Source organism: Haliotis rufescens, unplaced genomic scaffold, assembly GCF_023055435.1.
Source record: "Haliotis rufescens isolate VD_foot unplaced genomic scaffold, xgHalRufe1.0.p SCAF_51, whole genome shotgun sequence".
Lineage (NCBI taxonomy): Eukaryota > Metazoa > Mollusca > Gastropoda > Lepetellida > Haliotidae > Haliotis > Haliotis rufescens.
In genome coordinates, this window is record NW_025964235.1 from 1,033,587 (window position 1) to 1,055,816 (window position 22,230).

Here is a 22,230-nt window from a genome sequence, read left to right on the forward strand (position 1 = left end):
TTTATATATAACATTCATTCTTGATTCGTAACATTTGACTTGTTTTGCGTACTTTTGTCCTATATTTCAACTTTGTCGTTTTTGACCGAATGGCCGCCCATAAGACCGTGTTTAGATAGAACACACCCAATGTGCATACCGTTTAGGGTTGAAACACATTCCTAAACATGGCTTGTATATGTATACATTCTTAAATCATTTTTACAGTGTGGTTTAAGCAGTTGATTGTATTTATTAAATAAGTGATATTTACTTATCTTCAGCATCTTCGACCAATCTACCAGACAGGATAGTAAATTCCGGGCCTCGGTTACTAATTAAGTTAGTGGAATTCACCAGGCTTTTAGCTCAGAGCGAAAATGTTTTGCATGAATTATTATGTACAATCATAAACTTGATCAATCCCTGTGTGGCAATTTAATAAGTTATTTTAGAAATAAAATGGCGGGCAAAAGAAAGTATACACTCGAAAATTGAAACTGACCAAACAATTACAAACGTTATCGAAAGGTTTCTAGGCAGAAAACGGTCGCAGAAACACTGCAAACTTGAGGTCCAATACACAACTATAATACCTGTATCAAATACATCACCATCGATTAACCATTTCCTGTTTGTTTCAGTTTTAGCCACAATCAAACATGGGTGTGTAATTAGGCGGTCGCTGATTGGTCGACCGGTTCTTATTATTGTTTCTGTAATGTCAGACTATATCAAGACGGGTGGCCCAGTCGTCTAAGGCGCCGCGATTCGCTGTGCAGAGTTGCGTCCCTTGGGCACGCCAGAATCCTATGATTGTGGGTTCGAATCCCGGTTCGCCCCGATTATGTTTCTAGGTTTGTCAGCACCATACCCGTGCTCGTGGGTTTCACCGAAGTTGTAAACGTCTGAGACCTGCATCACTTCGGGCTTTCCTCCCACATCAAGCTGACACGCCGTGATATAACTGGAATACTGTTAAAAGCGGCGTTAAACCCAACTCACTCACTCACTATATCAAGCCGTGAACACTGTTTTCTGATACAGAACGCTTACACTGTGCGCTTCAAGGCCCTCGGTGGACACTGAGAGGACGCCTGATTTCTTATTATGATTTTAAAGGAGAAATTGATAGGTGGATGCTGATTGGTCGGCGATTTTGCGAAAAGGATCCATATCGGTTGGCCGTGTGTTACCATGGTGATATACAACTATCAAGAATATTAAACGTAGCGAAGCTGTTTATTTGGACACACACATGTGTGGGGAAGTGTTGAATGGAGTTCTTTCTACCAGTTACAGTTGAAGCTGGCCAACTCCGCACTCAGCGGTTCCTCGCATGTGAAGAAGTGTTTACTGATGACGTCACAGGGGGTCTTCTTGTAGAGACAGACGTCAAGGAAGCACTCCGTCATGCTGCTCAGGAGTTGTCTTGCATTCTTATGGTGGGACAGGCACTGCTCTCCGTCGTCGGTGAACACGTACTGGCCGCAGATTAAGGTGGCAATGTCCTCATCCGCGACGTCGAGGCAGTAGGAGTTGAACTGGTCGTGGAGCGTCTGACACTCCCTGAAGAGATGAGAGACAATACCAAGCTCAGAGCTGGTCGCTAATAGGCCCAAGTTCACCCTTACCCTTACTAACACCACCACCACCACCACCACCACTACTACTACTACTACTACTACTACTACTACTACTACTACTACTACTACTACTACTACTACTGCTACTTCTACTACTAATAATAATATTGTTTGTATTACTATTGCTACTACTTCTACTAATGCTGCTGCTGCCACTACTGCTACTGCTACTGCTACTACTACTACCACCACCACGACCAGCTCTAACACAACTACCACTCTTGCTGCTACTAATGCTGCTGCTGCTACGGCTACTACTACTACTGCTACTGCTACTACCACTGCTACTCCAACTACCACTTCTTCTACCACTGTTGCTGCTACTACCGCTGCTACTTCTGATGCCTCTACTACTACAACTACAACTACTACTACTACTACTACTACTACTACTACTACTATTACGACTACTAAAATAATGATACTACTACCATTCCATGTTTCGTCTCAACCATATTTCGATATAGCATTACTGTGTTGTTACAACAATACTTCAATATAGCGTTACTTTGTCGTCACAACCTTACTTCGATTTAAAGTTTCTCTGTCGTCACAACATACTTCTATAGAGAATTACTCTGTCGTAACATCTACACTTCGATAGAAACTTACCCTGTCGTCACAACCGTACTTCAATATAACTAGGGCCTGTCGGGTAGCCTAGTGGTTAAAGCGTTCGCTCGTCACTCCGAAGATCCGGGTTCGATTCCCGACATGGGTACAATGTGTGAAGCCCATTTCTGGTGTCCCCCGCCGTGATATTGCTGGAATATTGCTAAAAGCGGCGTAAAACCATACTCACTCACTCACTCACTCACTCACTCAATATAACTAGATTCAACGTCAAGAATTCTGTGTTTTTCTTCCAGGACGGTGTCCACATTACTTTGCTTACTTCAAACCATGCCCATACTTGTGATACGCCACGTTATCTAACACGGCACCTGTAGACCTGAGACGTACCTGGATATCGAATTGATGTTTTTGAGGGCCATCACTAGCGTGTCTTGTTTCACGGTGAGGTTATATCTCTCGGCCTGTTGTTTCAAGGTCATCTCAGGGTCATCTGTCGGCAGCATGGAGCCCTGGTAGAGATTGCCCGACTTTGGAATGTCGATGACCACGTATGGGTTAGGGGAGTAGTACTTGATCACCGTGGAACACTCCGTGATATCTATGTTCACCATCCCATCCGTCACACTGTACGTCACAGGGAGGTCGTTTTTCCGAAACTCCTGGAAGAGACATTCTCATATAATAAGACGAAGAGGAAAAAAAGAGAAAGAAAAAGAAGAGGAAGAATTGATGATAATATCAATATATGATGAGTATTATGATGATAATGATGATTATGACGACTACTACTACTACTACTACTACTACTACTACTACTACTACTACTACTACTACTATTACCAGCATAACCACCACTACCAACAAAAATAATAATTATGATGATGATTATATTTAAATATGTCTTTAAATATGTGTCTGGGGCCTGAAAACAACATCGGTTTGGTGTGTGAGTGGATGCTTTATGTCGCAGAAAGCAATACAAGTAAGGGTGTAAGGGTGTTCGTTATAAACGTAGTTGACTGTGTCTCTCCCTATCCATTGCTCTCTGTATTTACCTACCTACCTACCTACCTCCCTAAAAGTAAAAAGTATCCATCTATCTATCTATCTATCAATCCATCCATCCATCCATCCATCCATCCATCCATCTATCTATCTATCTATACGCACCACTCCTGTGTTGACGATCATGCGTGTTTCATTGCTGTGCTTCTTCATGATGATCTCTATCCCGTTGATGAAGGTACGCGAGATGCTGCTGATGGTGTCCAAGTCGGGGCCGTTGGCGTACGCGGAGATGTAGCAGTCTCCGGGAATGTTCCCCTTCAGTATCATGTGTCCGCAGGGGGTGGGGAAACGGTAATTCTCGCTTGGAATCAAAGTGTGCACCAGCGGATCGCCATACTCGATGCCAACTAGCCGATCAGCTGGAAGTTAAAGGCATGTGTGTAGAATATGTCATCCCACCGAAACACAATTGTCCACATACATAATACATTCATGTTTTGTTTGTTCATTGAATATTAGAATATTTCTCTTGGTGGACCCGGATGGCCTATTGATGTAAGACGCGTCAATTCGCTGTTGAGAGTTGGGTCCCCTAGCCGTGCCATGACCTGTTTCTCGTGGGTTCGAATCCCAGATTAATCCTGATTATAACTATACCAACGGGCAATGGTTGCGCACAGGTCGCAAACTTCTACGACCATCGTCACTTGGGGTGTTCCTCCCATGCTACGTTGACGCGCCATGATTAACTGGAATAATGTTGGCAATACGGAGAACTGGAGATGAGGGGACACGTGGGGAGATGCAAGAACTATTATATACATGTTTAATACTGCGATTACAGGAAATGTGCCCCTAACCTGCTCAATAAAACATTAAAATAATGAAAATGAACACCTACCTTTTTGATAGCAATAGAATCTTCCATCGCCGTCGGGAAGGTTTACAGGACAAACGCAGACGCCCCCTTCACATGTTGCTTCCGGTACGCACTGGGACGCGGAACAGAGGAAAGCTGGAAAACAGAAACACGGCACATCACGTGTTAATTACCTGACTCACTACAACACATAACGTATATATTACATGACTCCCTACAACACAGCACGTATATATTACATGTCTCCTTACAACACAGCACGTATATATTACATATCTCCCTACAACACAGCACGTATATGTTCCATGTCTCCCTACAATACAGCATGTATATATTACATGTCTCCCTACAACACAGCACGTATATATTACATGTCTCCCTACAACACAGCACGTATATGTTCCATGTCTCCCTACAATACAGCATGTATATATTACATGTCTCCCTACAACACAGCATGTATATATTACATGTCTCCCTACAACACAGCACGTATATGTTCCATGTCTCCCTACAACACAGCACGTATATATTACATGTCTTCCTACAACACAGCATGTATATGTTCCATGTCTCCCTACAACACAGCACGTATATATTACATGTCTCTCTACAACACAGCATGTATATGTTCCATGTCTCCCTACAATACAGCATGTATATATTACATGTCTCCCTTCAACACATCACGTATATATTACATGTCTCCCAACAACACAGCACGTATATGTTCCATGTCTCCCTACAATACAGCACGTAAATATTACATGTCTCCCTACAACACAGCATGTATACATTACATGTCTCCCTACAACACAGCACGTATATGTTCCATGTCTCCCTACAACACAGCACGTATATGTTCCATGTCTCCCTACAACACAGCACGTATATGTTCCATGTCTCCCTACAACACAGCATGTATATATTTCATGTCTCCCTTCAACACATCACGTATATCTTACATGACTCCCTACAACACAGCATGTATATATTACATGTCTCCCTAAAACACAGCATGTATATATATTACATGTCTCCTTACAACACATCACGTATATATTACTTGTCTCCCTACGACACAGTATGTATATATTACATGTCTCCCTACAACACATAACGTATATGTTACATGTCTCCCTACAACACATCATGTAAGCCATCTGTCGTAGAAGAGAATTGTCTTTGTGAACCCTGAATTAAGTGTGAATTGTAAGTAAGCCACCTGTCGTAGAAGAAAATTGTCTTTGTGGACCCTGAACTAAGTGTGAATTGTAAGTAAGCCATCTGTCGCAGAGGTGAATTGACCATGTGGACCCTGAACTAAGTGTGAATTGTAAGTAAGCCATCAGTCGTTGAGGTGAATTGTTCTTGTGGACCGTGAACTAAGTGTGAATTGTAAGTAAGCCATGTGTCGTTGAGGTGAATTGTTCTTGTGGGCCCTGAACTAAGTGTGAATTGTAAGTAAGCCATGTGTCGTAGAGGTGAATTGACCTTGTGGACCCTGAACTAAGTGTGAATTGTAAGTAAGCCATCAGTCGTTGAGGTGAATTGTCTTTGTGGACCCTGAACTAAGTGTGAATTGTAAGTAAGCCATCTGTCGTAGAGGTGAATTGACCTTGTGGACCCTGAACTAAGTGTGAATTGTAAGTAAGCCATCAGTCGTTGAGGTGAATTGTCTTTGTGGACCCTGAACTAAGTGTGAATTGTAAGTAAGCCATCAGTCGTTGAGGTGAATTGTCTTTGTGGGCCCTGAACTAAGTGTGAATTGTAAGTAAGCCATCAGTCGTTGAGGTGAATTGTCTTTGTGGGCCCTGAACTAAGTGTGAATTGTAAGTAAGCCATGTGTCGTAGAGGTGAATTGCTCTTGTGGGCCCTGAACTAAGTGTGAATTGTAAGTAAGCCATCTGTCGTAGAGGTGAATTGCTCTTGTGGGCCCTGAACTAAGTGTGAATTGTAAGTAAGCCATCTGTCGTAGAGGTGAATTGTCTTTGTGGGCCCTGAACTAAGTGTGAATTGTAAGTAGGCCATCTGTCGTAGAGGTGACTGTTCTTTTGGCATCTGCTCAAAGTGGGAAGTTTTGTTTTGCCAAAGAAGCGAGATGCTCATGCAGTTCCAGATGCAGTGACATCATGAGAGGGGACATCGGTGATTGGCTGCAGGAATGTGGGCAGAGAAGCTATGTACCCATGTGCGTGTGCTTGTGCGTGTGCTTGTGCGTGTGCGTGTGCGTGTGCGTGTGCGTGTGAGTGTGTGTGAGTGTGCGTTTGAGTGTGTGTGTGAGTGTGTGTGAGTATGCGTGTACGTGTGAGTGTGCGTGTAATTTTGAGTGTGTGTGTGTGAGTGTGCATGTACGTGTGAGTGTGCGTGTGTGTGTAAGTGTACGTGTGAGTGTGTGTGCGCGTGTGAGAGTGCGTGTACGTGTGAGTGAGTGTGTGTGTGTGAGTATGTGTGTACGTGTGAGTGTATGTGTGAGAGTGCGTGTGAGTGTACGTGTGAGTGTGCGTGTGTTTGTGTGGGTGTGAGTGTGTGTGCGTGTACGTGTGTGTGTGAGTGTGCGTGTACGTGCGAGTGTGTGTGAGTGTGCGTGTACGTGTGAGTGTGCGAGTACGTGTGAGTGTGAGTGTGCGTGTACGTGTGCGTGTGCGCGTGTGTGTGCGTGTTTGTGTGGGTTTGTGTGTACGTGTGAGTGTGGGCCGATCCGGTAGTGTTTATTTTCATTCTTACACATCAAACCTTACATGTTTTATAATGAGTTGTAGTGAGATACACATGCCCAACGTGTTCGTTTCAGTGAAGTCTGTTCAAATCTACCGATTCTCAATTTTTAATCTCCATTCCACCATGAGAAAATTGAACGCGTGTTGTTGAAAATATTGAGTGAAGTAGGATGTGTTGGGGCCATCAATGGACACGGGCCGTTGATTATCCAGGCGATGGGAGACATATTGAAGAGCGTATTCCGCCTTGTTGAACATACCGAACTACACTGGAGTTGCAAGTATGGCGCAGTATGTGCTCAAACATGTTCTTCAACGTTATCACACTTTTGGGGCGGTGGGGTAGCCCAGTGGTTAAAGTGTTCGCTCGTCACGCCGAAGACCTGGGTTCGATTTCCGACATGGGTACAATGTGTGAAGCCCATTTCCGGTGTCCCCCGCCGTGACATTGTTGGAATATTGCTAAAAGCGGCGTAAAGTCAAACTCACTCACTCACTCATCACACTTTACTCGCGTATGACAGACAGTGAAAGCGGGTAGCACAGCCACTTGTAGGCCAACATGACCTAGACACCCCTATAGAAGGTAAACAAGTCTCACAAGGACTTGTTCTACGTCCCACATCACTGTACTATTAAGGTTTTGATTATTGTAATTTGAAAGTCAGAATCAGATTCGAGAATTTTCCAAATGCATGTCAAAGCGGTTACTAAATCTTAATACCCAATCATATCTCTAAACACACCCCATCACACGGAAATCCCCCTTAGCACCCCATCCCTAGCACCCCATCTCCAGCACCCCATCTCCAGCATTCCATCCCCAGCATTCCATCCCCAGCACCCCAACCCCAGCACCCCATCCCCAGCACTCCATCCCCAGCACTCCATCCCCAGCACTCCATTATAAGCACCCCATCTCCAGCACTCCATCCCCAGCACCCCATCCCCAGCACTCCATCCCCAGCACTCCATTATAAGCACCCCACCCCCAGCACTCCATCCCCAGCACTCCATCCCCAGCACTCCATCCCCAGCACCCCATCTCCAGCACTCCATCTCCAGCACCCTATCCCCAGCACTCCATCCCCAGCACTCCATTATAAGCACCCCATCTCCAGCACTCCATCCCCAGCACCCCATCTCCAGCACCCCACCCCCAGCACTCCATCCCCAGCACCCCATCCCCAGCACCCCATCCCCAGCACTCCATCTCCAGCACTCCATTATAAGCACCCCATCTCCAGCACCCCATCTCCAGCACCCCATTTCCAGCACCCCATCTCCAGCACCCCATCCCCAGCACCCGATCCCCAGCACCCTATCCCCAGCACCCCATCTCCAGCACCCCATCTCCAGCACCCCATCTCCAGCACTCCATCTCCAGCACCCGATCCCCAGCACTCCATCTCCAGCACCCCATCTCCAGCACCCCATCTCCAGCACCCCATCTCCAGCACCCCATCTCCAGCACTCCATCTCCAGCACCCCATCTCCAGCACTCCATCTCCAGCACCCCATCTCCAGCACCCCATCCCCAGCACCCCATCTCCAGCACTCCAACTCCAGCACCCCATCCCCAGCACTCCATCTCCAGCACCCCATCTCCAGCACCCGATCCCCAGCACTCCATCTCCAGCACCCTATCTCCAGCACCCCATCTCCAGCACTCCATCTCCAGCACCCCATCTCCAGCACTCCATCTCCAGCACCCCATCTCCAACACCCCATCTCCAGCACCCCATCCCCAGCACTCCATCCCCAGCACCCCATCCCCAGCACCCTATCTCCAGCACCCCATCTCCAGCACTCCATCTCTAGCACCCCATGTCCAGCACCCCATCTCCAGCACCCCATCTCCAGCACTCCATCTCCAGCACCCCATCTCCAGCACCCCATCCCCAGCACCCCATCTCCAGCACCCCATCTCCAGCACCCCATCTCCAGCACTCCATCCCCAGCACCCCATCCCCAGCACTCCATCTCCAGCACCCCATCTCCAGCACCCCATCTCCAGCACCCCATCTCCAGCACCCCATCTCCAGCACCCCATCTCCAGCACCCCATCTCCAGCACTCCATCTCCAGCACCCCATCTCCAGCACTCCATCTCCAGCACCCCATCTCCAGCACCCCATCCCCAGCACTCCATCCCCAGCACTCCATTATAAGCACCCCATCTCCAGCACCCCATCTCCAGCATCCCATCTCCAGCACCCCATCTCCAGCACCCCATCCCCAGCACCCCATCCCCAGCACCCTATCTCCAGCACCCCATCTCCAGCACCCCATCTCCAGCACTCCATCTCCAGCACCCGATCCCCAGCACTCCATCTCCAGCACCCCATCTCCGGCACCCCATCTCCAGCACCCCATCTCCAGCACCCCATCCCCAGCACTCCATCCCCAGCACCCGATCCCCAGCACCCCATCCCCAGCACCCCATCTCCAGCACCCCATCTCCAGCACCCCATCTCCAGCATCCCATCTCCAGCACCCCATCTCCAGCACCCCATCTCCAGCACCCCATCTCCAGCACCCCATCTCCAGCACCCCATCCCCAGCACTCCATCCCCAGCACCCCATCCCCAGCACTCCATCCCCAGCACCCCATCTCCAGCACCCCATCTCCAGCACTCCATCCCCAGCACCCCATCCCCAGCACTCCATCTCCAGCACCCCATCTCCAGCACTCCATCCCCAGCACCCCATCTCCAGCACTCCATCCCAAGCACCCCATCTCCAGCACTCCATCTCCAGCACTCCATCTCCAGCACCCTATCCCCAGCACCCCATCTCCAGCACCCCATCTCCAGCACCCCATCTCCAGCACCCCATCTCCAGCACTCCATCCCCAGCACCCCATCCCCAGCACCCCATCTCCAGCACCCCATCTCCAGCACTCCATCCCCAGCACCCCATCTCCAGCACTCCATCCCAAGCACCCCATCTCCAGCACTCCATCTCCAGCACTCCATCTCCAGCACCCTATCCCCAGCACCCCATCTCCAGCACTCCATCTCCAGCACCCCATCTCCAGCACCCCATCTCCAGCACCCCATCTCCAGCACTCCATCCCCAGCACCCCATCTCCAGCACTCCATCCCCAGCACCCCATCCCCAGCACCCCATCTCCAGCACTCCATCCCCAGCACCCCATCTCCAGCACTCCATCTCCAGCACCCTATCCCCAGCACCCCATCTCCAGCACTCCATCTCCAGCACTCCATCTCCAGCACCCTATCCCCAGCACCCTATCCCCAGCACTCCATCTCCAGCACTCCATCTCCAGCACCCCATCTCCAGCACCCCATCTCCAGCACCCCATCCCAAGCACCCCATCTCCAGCACTCCATCTCCAGCACTCCATCCCAAGCACCCCATCCCCAGCACCCCATCTCCAGCACTCCATCTCCAGCACCCCATCCCCAGCACTCCATCCCCAGCACCCCATCTCCAGCACTCCATCTCCAGCACCCCATCCCCAGCACCCATCTCCAGCACTCCATCTCCAGCACTCCATCTCCAGCACCCCATCCCCAGCACTCCATCCCCAGCACCCCATCTCCAACATTCCATCCCCAGCACTCCATCCCCAGCACCCCATCTCCAGCACCCCATCTCCAGCACTCCATCTCCAGCACCCCATCTCCAGCACCCCATCCCCAGCACCCCATCCCCAGCACTCCATCCCCAGCACTCCATCCCCAGCACTCCATCCCCAGCACCCCATCTCCAGCACCCTATCTCCAGCACCCCATCTCCAGCACCCTATCTCCAGCACCCTATCTCCAGCACCCCATCTCCAGCACCCCATCCCCAGCACTCCATCCCCAGCACTCCATCCCCAGCACCCCATCTCCAGCACCCCATCCCCAGCACCCCATCCCCAGCACTCCATCCCCAGCACTCCATCCCCAGCACTCCATCCCCAGCACCCCATCTCCAGCACCCTATCTCCAGCACCCCATCTCCAGCACCCTATCTCCAGCACCCTATCTCCAGCACCCCATCTCCAGCACCCCATCCCCAGCACCCTATCTCCAGCACCCCATCTCCAGCACCCCATCTCCAGCACCCCATCCCCAGCACTCCATCCCCAGCACTCCATCCCCAGCACTCCATCCCCAGCACTCCATCCCCAGCACCCCATCTCCAGCACCCTATCTCCAGCACCCTATCTCCAGCACCCCATCTCCAGCACCCCATCCCCAGCACCCTATCTCCAGCACTCCATCCCCCAAGGTAAAAGAACGATTGAGCCTGACGGATTGCACTTCAAAAGTGACGTGACATCGTTAATCAACAAACACATCGATTTAATCTGCGCCATGGTAGGTGCGGAAAATCAGTACAACACATGTTTCCATGTCTGTGTACCTGGAAATCCATTCCAACGATTGTGCACCAGCTCTGGTTACGCATGGATCGTCCCTGGCGTTGTTGTTCCCGACAAACAGGTGCCCCCTCATACATCACACACGTGTGACAATAGATTCATAGCCGACACTTGGCAGTCAATCGATTTATGACACGTCAGTGGGTGTGAGTAAGTGAAAGAGTGAGTGAGTGAGTGAGTGAGTGAGTGAGTGAATGAGGGAGGGAGGGAGGGAGGACAGTGATGCAGCTCTGTGATGTTTACTACATTGGTGAAACAAACGAGCACAGATAAGTTTGGTAACAATTGGTCTTAACTCGGGCCACACAACCAGTAAAATGACCTTACATTTGAATAACACTCCCAAGGAGAGGTGGGGAAATCCACGTAGTAGGTGGTGATCAGTTCCAGCCATTATCCGACATTCTATTGCTACAGAAAGGGGTCATAACATCAGTTTGTGGAAGTGGTTGAGGCTCTTCCTGGGACACAAAGGAGGTCGTAATTAGTAACCCACCCGACCCTCCAGGCTCACAACTAAACAGCATTGGGGTGGACCCGATATTCTAATTAGACAGACATTTCAATTAATATGAGGCCTCAATTAAAAATGTCATTTAGTGCAATGACAGGGCACAGGTAACATTAAATATCTAGTTTCAAAGACATTACTTAGAAGTTGACGGATGTCAAGGAAGACACAATTTATGGATAACAACTTCTTAAAGTACTGTAAAGGCGACGTTTCGGAACAGATCCTTATACCGTTGTCAAGCAAGACTGTCAGTAAATGTCGCTAGTTTTCAAAAATGTAAATATACAGGCAGTGTTGCTGTTATTGTTCTTTAAAAGATTTATAAGCGCATGAAGAGTTATTTCCACTAAAGTAATGCATTCAATTTTCAACATGGAGTAAATCTTTAGATTTACACACACTGTATTCGCAGTCGTTGGTTAGACTCCACCTTGTACGTCATGACGACCAGTTTGAACGAGGGATGTCAAAACATAAATATCTATCTATATTTAATGATTAAATTGTTTATAACAGTAGTATTGAAGAATCGTTGTGGTAAACGCCGCTTTTAACAGTATTCAGGTCATATCACGGCGTGTCAGCTAAATGTGGGAGGGAAGCCCCAAGTCATGCAGGTCTTATATATTCAGACGTTTACCACTCCGGTGAAACCCACGAGCACGGGTAGGGTGCTGACAAACCTAGAAACATAATCGGGGCGAACCAGGTTTCGAACCCACAATCATAGGTTTCTGGCCTGCCCAAGGGACGCAACTTTGCACAGCGAATCGCGGCGCCTTAGACTGGGCCACCCGATGTTTCCAGAAAGGACCAGTGTTTAACACGGGACATAGAAGCACGGTATCAGTTGATGCGCACAATAAGCAACGTAAACATACATTGGCAAATAGTGTTTCACTACTTCAGATGAACTGACAGACCTCGTATGGGGGTAGGGAATTGGGTGGTACCTGGAATCTTGATTAATTCTTTGCACTTGGTCCAAAGTTCTTGGATGCATTATGTAATTCAAGTGTCATAGATTTAAAAAAAATAAGATTTGGTCTGATGTACATATTGCAAATTAAAGAAAAAACTCTCCTCATCTTCAAAGCTTGTGTGGTCAGTTTATTCGATACTGACGTGCCAAGAATCTCTACTTAAGTTAAACTACCGGACTGCGACCTGGGTTCCGTATGCCTGAACAGACAAAGCAAACTCCATCATAAGAGTTTAATGGACAATGTATAAAATTTATAAAATTTCAAAAGTCTGATTTATTTTCAGACCCATGACCAAAGAATACTGAACAAACCAAATTACTAATTAGGAATATTTTTTAGAATATTTTTATGAAAATGTGAGCTCAGTCTCCTCTATAAACACTATACGCTCCCCTCTCCCCTACCCCCCCCCCCCCCCCCCCCCTCCCCCCTCCCCATTCGAATGAAAAGAAAAAAAGGGGGAAAAATGAAATAAGGTTTTGTTCTGCACATGTTCATCAGGCTGGCTACTGGCCACAAGGCATATGTGCCCCCGTCCTTACTCCTCGTTGCAAATCAAGAAAAACTTTGTTTCAAAAACTTTAAAATTGGTCTTTATCACAAAGTTTAGCAATTAAGTTCAAATGTTTCACATGACGAGTATATCCTTTCAAATAACATACCACTAAAAATTACAATTCTAAGACATTTTAATTTATAAATTTTGAACAGCTCTATTGTCAAAGCAGGCCTTGAACTATTGCGTCGTGGGAACACTTGATTCAGAAGTCATACATTTGCAAAATATTTGGAACATATTTTTGGGATATTAGTTTTGTTCATTGTCAGCTTACCACTTTGTGTACATCTCCACTGTAGATACATCACACAGACCAGGAGGAACACTCTCATGATGGCGCCGGGCTGGTTGGTTTGGTTCTGGCGGCAACAGACGGTCCCTCTGGGCGGGGCGGGGGGAGTTGGGGCTATGTATGGACGCTGGGGGTCGATACTACTGACGTAGCTAGTGAAGATGCATAATTAATAACCTGGAGAACAGCTGAGATTGATTACAACTAAAATTACCGTCATAACAATTTTTCATTAACGTTCCAAACAATAATCTATAAATATTGTAAATTTGGAAACAAGCTGAAAACTGATTGTATGATGAGATGTGACGCATTGCCCTTGGCTAATAACAGAATATTGGTGAGAAACTCACACGTGAACTGACTTACATGTTTTTGATATTTTTAAATCATTTATTCTGATGTCTATAAGGATAAAAGCTACAAAATCGTTTTCATAATCATAGGAAATCTCCGATAAAGCCAATGCACGATTCCGGGTTTTTCATAAGCATGTGTTTATGAATCACTACAAAACAGTGATGACACGAGGTGTTCGCGACAAGGTGAGCCTATCCTTTCCAACTGGTAGCACCGTGACAAACACAGACACAGGCATGGGTATTCTCCTTTAAAAAACACGAGAATATATAGTGCAGTTCAAAATAACAAATTGCATCATTTTTGTCATTGATGCGTCACATTAGGAAATGTTCTGAACATGTCCACGATCAAAAAATATAGTTTAACTAAAACCCTTGAGCATGTCCTATAAGTTTTTTTGTGTAATTTGGCCAAGAAGTTTAACGTAAGCTTCAGGTATATGGATGATCTAATATCGTTCAATAACAATCACATAGCCAATTCCCTTCCACTGATTTACCGACCTGCACTAGAAAGGAAGGAGACTTATGAGACCGCCTCATCTGTTTCATATTTAGAAGGGGCGGTCGGGTAGCCTAGTGGTTAAAGCGTTCGCTCGTCACGCCGAAGACCCGGGTTCGATTCCCGACATGGGTACAATGCTTTATTCACGTTACTACTATTAAAATTCTCCAAAAGTCGACGGCGTTGTAGATGCTGGAATATACTTCAAATATTTTACCCATCTGTTACGCCCTAAACGTATTCTCTACACATGAGTGTAATAGTGTTTGTTTTGTCTTGACCGAAGAAGTGGCTGTAGGAAGAGTGAGTGAGTAAGTATGGTTTTACGCCGCTTTGAGCAATTTTCCAGCAATATCACGGCTGGGGACACAAGAAATGGGCTTCACATATTGTGCCCATGTCGGGAATCGAACCCGGGTCTTCGGCGCGACGAGCGAACGCTTTAACCACAAGGCTACCCGAACGCCCTCTATAGGAAAAGACGGAGGACAAATGATACCATTGAGAAGGAGACTGTGCTCTGTGTCGTTGAACGAAATCAAATGACTCAAGCTGTGTCATGTCATGCTGGTGGATGGGTCTACAAACTTTAAGAACCGACAGTATCGACGATGTAGAGGTCTTTTTTATCTATTTTCAAAAGGTTTTTTTATTTCCCATTTCTGTTTTCATCGTGAAATTCTCTATATAAGCAGTACATGTTACAATACAATACATAGGTATGTTCATACTTCATTGGAAGCTTCTATTCAATGTAACATATTTCTGTGAACCAGGTCAGTTGGTCATGATACTTCCTATGATGGGTGTTCGTGAACTCTGACACGCTAAATATTGATATCTTCACATAGTGTGTGGGGTGATGGCCAGATGTAAGAACTGTTTCACATTTAATAAGCAATGGTTTTAGTTGATCCGTAGTATTTAAGTATTTCTCATTGAATTTGCATAAAATGACATCTTAATTCATCACTACTTTGTAAATAAATTGTTTTGTGATAAAGGTTATGACATTTACTGAATTGTGATGTGTAAATCCAAATGTAATATTTTCCTTTGTAAATTGCACCTTTCCGTCCGTTATATTTCCAAGCCAGCCGGCCCTTTCCTTCTACCTACTTGCAGATTGATTCACAAAACATAGGAATTATTGTTTCAATTTTGTCTTTGCATCTTGGGCTTAACGGTGAGTCTGTATATCTATCAAATGTTGTATAAAACGCTATTTGTTATAAGGATATTATGAATTTCTATTTTTCAAAACAATATTACTCCGTTTGCCTCTGTATTACATTAATTTACAATATTCCCATTCTTCATTGTCATATTTCTCAAACAGTTCTCTTCACTCTATATGAGTATGTGTTCTTGTAAAGCATGGGTCCAATACAGTCTGGTAAACATTTTTTCTTTCCTTTATACTATTTGTAAGTGAAAGACTTTAAATGGTAGAGCTGGGCATAAAAAAAAGTCGTTATCTTTGTTTTCGTACAGTATTTTCTGATTGCGTTTTTATACATTGGAATGTTAGAAAGTCAGTGTTAATCTCATTTTATTCTTTAAATTCACTAACTCTGTTTATATCACTGGTTTCCTTTCATAGATCATTAATAAGCATGACAACCATTCAGCCCACTTTGAACAGCAGATTTGCTTTGTCTCCTATTTTAATATCATTATACCAAATAGATTGACTTGCTAGCTCAATATCACTTTTTGCCTTTCAATAACATTTACTCAAATATAGGACCCATGCTTTTAGTACATCACTCCAAAATGTTTTTGAAGCTTTAGGTATGATGTTTTATGATATAAGATGAATCTGTCAAATACATTTTGTTCACATTGTGTATCCATAATGATCCCAGATTGAACCACTGTGTTATAATATAATAATCTTCTAATCCGTGGAATCTTGTGAACCAAAATCACATTTTTAATCACCGGCACATTAATATGTCCATATTTAGAGGAATAATGACATGGAATTTCTCTTAATTTTATCATTTTTTTCTTTTCCATACAAAGTGGAAACATGTTTTTTCTGAAAGGTTTGTATAATCTCATCTGTAGGACAAGGTATAGACGAGAAAAGGTGATTTACTTTTGGTAGTAGTAGAGATTGCAATACTTTATTTCTGCCTCTTAGCGTCAAAGTTCGAATGGACCATAAATTCAAATCTTTTTCCATCGTTTTAAAGTTTATGTGACAATTCATATTAACCTTTTCTTAAAAATTTATACCTATTTATGTAAATTTGGTCTGTGACCAATACACCTTCCATTCATGACATAGTTTATAGCGGGATCTCTTTTATTATCCGATCCAGATTAGTTTAATTTCTTCTGTATTGACCTTAAGTCCAGAAATCTAGCAATTTCTTTCAGTTTATTCATTACTGCATAGAGGCATTTTTCAATCCATCAAATGTAAGCTTAGTGTCGCCTACAAATTCAGCCGGTATGTACTCAATATTAACCATTTTAATTCCCTGTATCTTTGTATTCTTTCTTATCATTGAGTAAAGAGACAAAACCGTTTCCATAACCAATAGAAATCTCTGCATAAAGGAGAGTCCGACTATATCATGAGCATGTGCCTATGCCTATGAAATCACCGTCAAATAGTGATGCTACCAGGTGTTCGCGAAAAGGTGAGCGTTTCCTGAGCGACCGGTGGCACCCGTCACAAACACATGCAAAGGCAAGTCAATTTGGAAATGTTATTGAACGATATCAGATCATCGATATACTTGAAGCTTAAGTTAAACTTCGTGGCCAAATTACCTTGTTTTGACGTTGCTTCTCCGAACAGAAATACCGATTCATATGCATAAAGAAACAGATTCGCAAGAAAGGGAGCACTGATTTTACATAAATGTTATCAATGAGGAAATCCAGCATTTCACATATTCACATATCGGTAAACGTCAGATGGCATTTGCTGTCATTTCCACAAATTGTCCTGAACCTCTGCATGTAGATATGTAACTGTATCTGTGTTCTTATCCACTTTTGAAAACATGGACCGAAATTTTAAAAAATGTAGGTCTTGACATTGCTTTGAAACGTTTGGCAAACCAAGCACATATTCCAATAAATTTAAATAATACCATTTGTTCCTGGGTTTGAAATATACAAACAAGGGAATTGATGTTTTAACTAAAGTAGCATTCTCGGACAGACAAAATAATGTTTCCTTAAATGGCCAATAATATTTCAAATTTCAAGAAACACCAACAGTTTTATTCTTCAATCGCATCCAATAAAAGGAACGTGTTGCAGAACATGGCCATGGCAATTCATGATGTTCATGACGCTGTTACAGTTGCTGCCACGACTCATCATACTGCTACCAACCTGCTGGTTATATAATCACAAGGTGACGTCTCTGTTGTTGACCATAACAGCCTTCGTCAGTTATTGAAATATGGACGAAAACAGCCTACTATCGACTGGGATCACAAATAATTATGGATTCCAAAACAAATGCGCCGATCGAGACGATGCACTTGTCAACACTATTAGAATTAGTTACGTCAGTGGGTGGTGTTGTCATTGGTGGGATACACAAACTGACAAAGAGGAAAAAGAACAGGAAAAAGACCAATGTGTCCCAGCCAGCCAGCTGTCATCTACTGTATGGCTGCCCTACGTCAGACGTTTATAGTTGCTCCCACTGACAAGGCATCTAATAACGTAACCAGTATATGGAACCATTAAGTGTTTGATCAAAGAACCTGGTATAAGTGACATATCAAATAATGTCAGATATAAGGCTAGTATGTTAACTGAGGACGATAAAACCATGCATGAGCACTATCAACCTTTGCTTTGACGCAAAATCAGTGTCAACATTGATATCTGATGCAATTTGGTATTTTGACTTGATACCATATGTTACTCTATTTTAACGGATTAACAATTGACCTGCCTTTACAAATTAAATGTGTTTGTGATGTTGTTAGGTGGGTGGTATAATAGCACTTTTCTTTAATTATTTTTAAGTGTAATCATAGTTGCTGGGTCTGGTTCTCGAGATCTAGGGGTGTGGTCTTATATTGTATGTGGTGTGGGTGGTTTGGACATGGTTGAGTTGGGGTGTAGCAGATGTTGAGTTCACACCTCTCTGCGTCGTGTTGACAGTTCCCCGTGGGTCGGATCTGATGACAGGAGTAGTCGCGTGTGACACGAGTGCCAACGAGGATTATTAGACAAAGCTCCATTAATCAGAACGTGGGCTTTGTTAAAAGTGAAGCAACTCTAATCAGAAATATCGCGATACTCAGAATATTATGCTGGTTGACAGCCCGTTGACAAACGTGGGGACAGAACGTACAATCTTGTAGCAGGTACCCCCAGTCCTACTAAATGAGCCTCTCTCCTAGCTCATTGGTTTCTTTTTGTCTTGCAAAGGACACGTTGCCAAAACCTTCAAACTATCTTTCAGATATAAAGATGACCTCGTTTCTTTCAACAAAGACAAGATAGACTAGTAGTGTCACCTCGTCTATCCACAAGAGTTGGTAGTTAAAGAAACAACTGAGAATCATATTCGGTGTCCCATCTGGACAAACATTCATGTGTCACCATGATCAATGTATTGCCAACCAAAGCAGAATAAACATTCATGTGTCACCATGACCAATGTATTGCAAAACAAAGCAGAATAAACATTCATGTGTCACCATGATCAATGTATTGCCAACCAAAGCAGAATAAACATTCATGTGTCACCATGATCAATGTATTGCAAAACAAAGCAGAATAAACATTAATGTGTCACCATGATCAATGTATTGCAAAACAAAGCAGAACAAACATTCATGTGTCACCATGATCAATGTATTGCAAAACAACATATTTGACAATAAACAGTACTAATAGACATGCATCATAAAGGGAATTAAAATCTGAAGTTTGATGTCATGTACTGCCAGCATAATGCAACGTTTCATCTTCATTAACCGCTATCATTTATAATGAAACTTTTCTAACTGCAAAGATTGCTGACATAGAGCAACCATTCACTCACGCAACAGCTCAAGTGACAGTCAAGTTTGATTCTACAGACATAATGTGCTGAAACCAGTATGAGCATATGTAATAATACTTTATAACAATTGTTTGTAATACAAAATATGAAATCTGTCTTACATTAGTCATGATCAGATAAACTGCAACAATTACAATTGTTTTCATTTGCATTTTACTGACAGTGAAAATACCAACAATGTGTAATTTATCACAGGTTGTCTCCCTCACACCACATTATAATCTCTTACCTAAAAATGAAATTCTTCCGCATCCCAACCATTCTTTTTTCAAATACGAAAGATGGAATTATCAATTTTATCAATTTCAGTTGGACAACATGAATTACAACTGTCTATTATCTAAGACTTTATATAACACCACAGTACTTAAAAAAGTTCATTTGCATTTATATGTCTACCTCTTTTTGTGCTAGTACCCTTGGGGAAGGTATCAGGCATACTGGGGGTAATATTCAATGAGTACAAGAGTACCATCTACTCAATATCACATCACAGAATGTTGGTGAAACTGCCGTTAAACAAACAGATATCAACATTTGATGCTCAAGGCTACGAGGTATTGTATGCTGAATATTGCTATCTCCCTTGGTTACAAGGGGCCTTCTGAACAGAGTTAGTAAGTTTACTACACCCCACAGCTGATTGATTGACCCAGCCATTGATAAGGGAACTGTACCATTTAGTAGATGGTACTCTTTTACTCGTTTGATATGCCTTTCAATGTGGATCCTATGACTGGAAAAATGTTGAATTTCTTCGGGTTCGGTTTGCTCAAACTGACCAGCTGAACTCAGGAAATGGGGAGTATTTATTGACTCACCAGTTCCTTCCAATAGCTGCCCTATAAGAAAACCCTTGTCACCCATGATGACATCCCCTGGCTCAAGCAATCCCAACAGTCCACTCAGTTTGGTGATTTCAGTGTCAGACATACAACCTGAGAACATGGCAGATACGAAGGTTAATAAGGAATAAATGTCTATCAGCTACTGGGCCTACGTAGAACTAACACGTACACTTAGCCTAGGGCAGACAGTATTTCTCTACCTACACGTACACTTAGCCTCGGGCAGACAGTATTTCTCTACCTACACAGGCCTGCACATAACACAGGTCTGACTACCTACACATAATCGACAAAATCGACTTTTCTCAACATTTACCTGTATGTCATATTGACAAACTACTGACAAACGAATTTCATTATTTTTTTGTCAGCCGAGAGACCATATAATATAACATGTCTTTGGTTGGATTGGTGTCATTTTGGTCTTGTATATTGAACAGTTTGAATATGTTCCGCGATGTCTATGTGGCGTATCCTACTTAGGCCTGGTATGTACTCACTGTGAACGACTTTCCAGGATCTCTGCGTATTTTCGCCAACCACTGCCTTCGTACGGTCTTATCCTTGGGAATGCGGTGCAAAGACGCCGTAAAATCCCTGCGAGCATAGCTTCTACACAAAGGCACACAGCAGTTATCTTTCCTTTTGCGAGGTCACCATTGTCAGGGAGTGATTGTCTACGTTAGCCTCGCTTTCGATTTGACCTAGACCTCATGCATATTTCCTACGAATGGTCTATAGCTGAAATAAATCCAAATCAAGTTACTTGGTGCCAGTTACAGCTCTGCTCCAATAGGCTCTGTAAATAGTTGAAATTGTCTATGAACACGTTCAGGATATCTCATGATATTGGTAAATACAGGGACTTAATATTGAAAACTAAAGTTTCGATAAGTGGATGTAGAGTCTAAAAGGAATCGAAGTCTTATACAATATGGTCCAGTCTTAGCTTGACCTGTACTGAGTAAGTGGTAACAAAACTGTGTCTAAGTTTCAAACAGGGCACAAATTACAATGTTATGCATTGATTCAACAGATTGTGTATGCATGCGCCAATGGAATACTACGTCTGTTTACATAAATTAAGGTAAAAGACCGTTCTCCACCAGCCCCTTCTAGTGAGTGAGTGAGTGAGTGAGTGAGTGAGTTTGGTTTAACGCCGCTTTTAACAATATTCCAGTTATATCACGGCGTGTCAGCTTAATGTGGGAGGAAAGCCCGAAGTGATGCAGGTCTCAGACTTTTACCACTTCGGTGAAACCCACGAGCACGGGTATGGTGCTGACAAACCTACAAACATAATTGGGGCGAACCGGGATTCGAACCCACAATCATAGGTTTCTGGCGTGTCCAAGGGACGCAACTCTGCACAGCGAATCGCGGCGCCTTAGACGACTGGGCCACCCGTGCCCCCTCTAGACTCGTTATATGATATGTAATACTGTCTCACCCCTTCAATACTCACACGTGACATGTGTCACCTTGATGCTCAGTAAACACCGTAAATCATCGATATGATGTGCGACAGATTGACAGCGGCTGATGGTAGGGTGATCGTGACAGCAACTGTCTGTCGATGGCGGCCCCACAACTGAAGTGCACGATCAACACTTTTGATAGATTGTTTCGCTTGTATTGCAAGAAGCTATGACACCTTCAATATTGGCACTTCGTGATGTCGACCCTATTAGGTCGGTGAGATTTAAAATGGAGGGCGATCTCAAGCTGTTCATGTGCAGCAGCCCACAATACAAGTATTAATTTTTGCTGTTTACAACATCAAACCGAATTGAAGTTAGGATTGGTAGAATTTCCAGACATTCCCGTTTGATTACAGATGTGATGAACAATCTTCATAGAATTGCCTTGAAAGGTGTGCATGTATTAATACCAACCTTGTT

At 44.4% G+C, this 22,230-nt stretch overlaps 1 protein-coding gene across 1 annotated transcript; it reads right to left on the bottom strand.

Moving 5' to 3' along the window:
- Nucleotides 1-1,202: 1,202 nt before the first annotated feature.
- LOC124140731 lies at nt 1,203-13,720 on the bottom strand. The gene is made up of 5 exons (XM_046508446.2): nt 13,541-13,720; nt 4,111-4,224; nt 3,372-3,628; nt 2,589-2,860; nt 1,203-1,548 (listed from the first exon to the last, which is right to left on the bottom strand). The coding sequence occupies exons 1-5, from the start codon at nt 13,596-13,598 to the stop codon at nt 1,269-1,271; spliced, it is 981 nt and encodes a 326-aa protein (XP_046364402.2). The 5' UTR covers nt 13,599-13,720; the 3' UTR covers nt 1,203-1,268.
- Nucleotides 13,721-22,230: the final 8,510 nt, after the last annotated feature.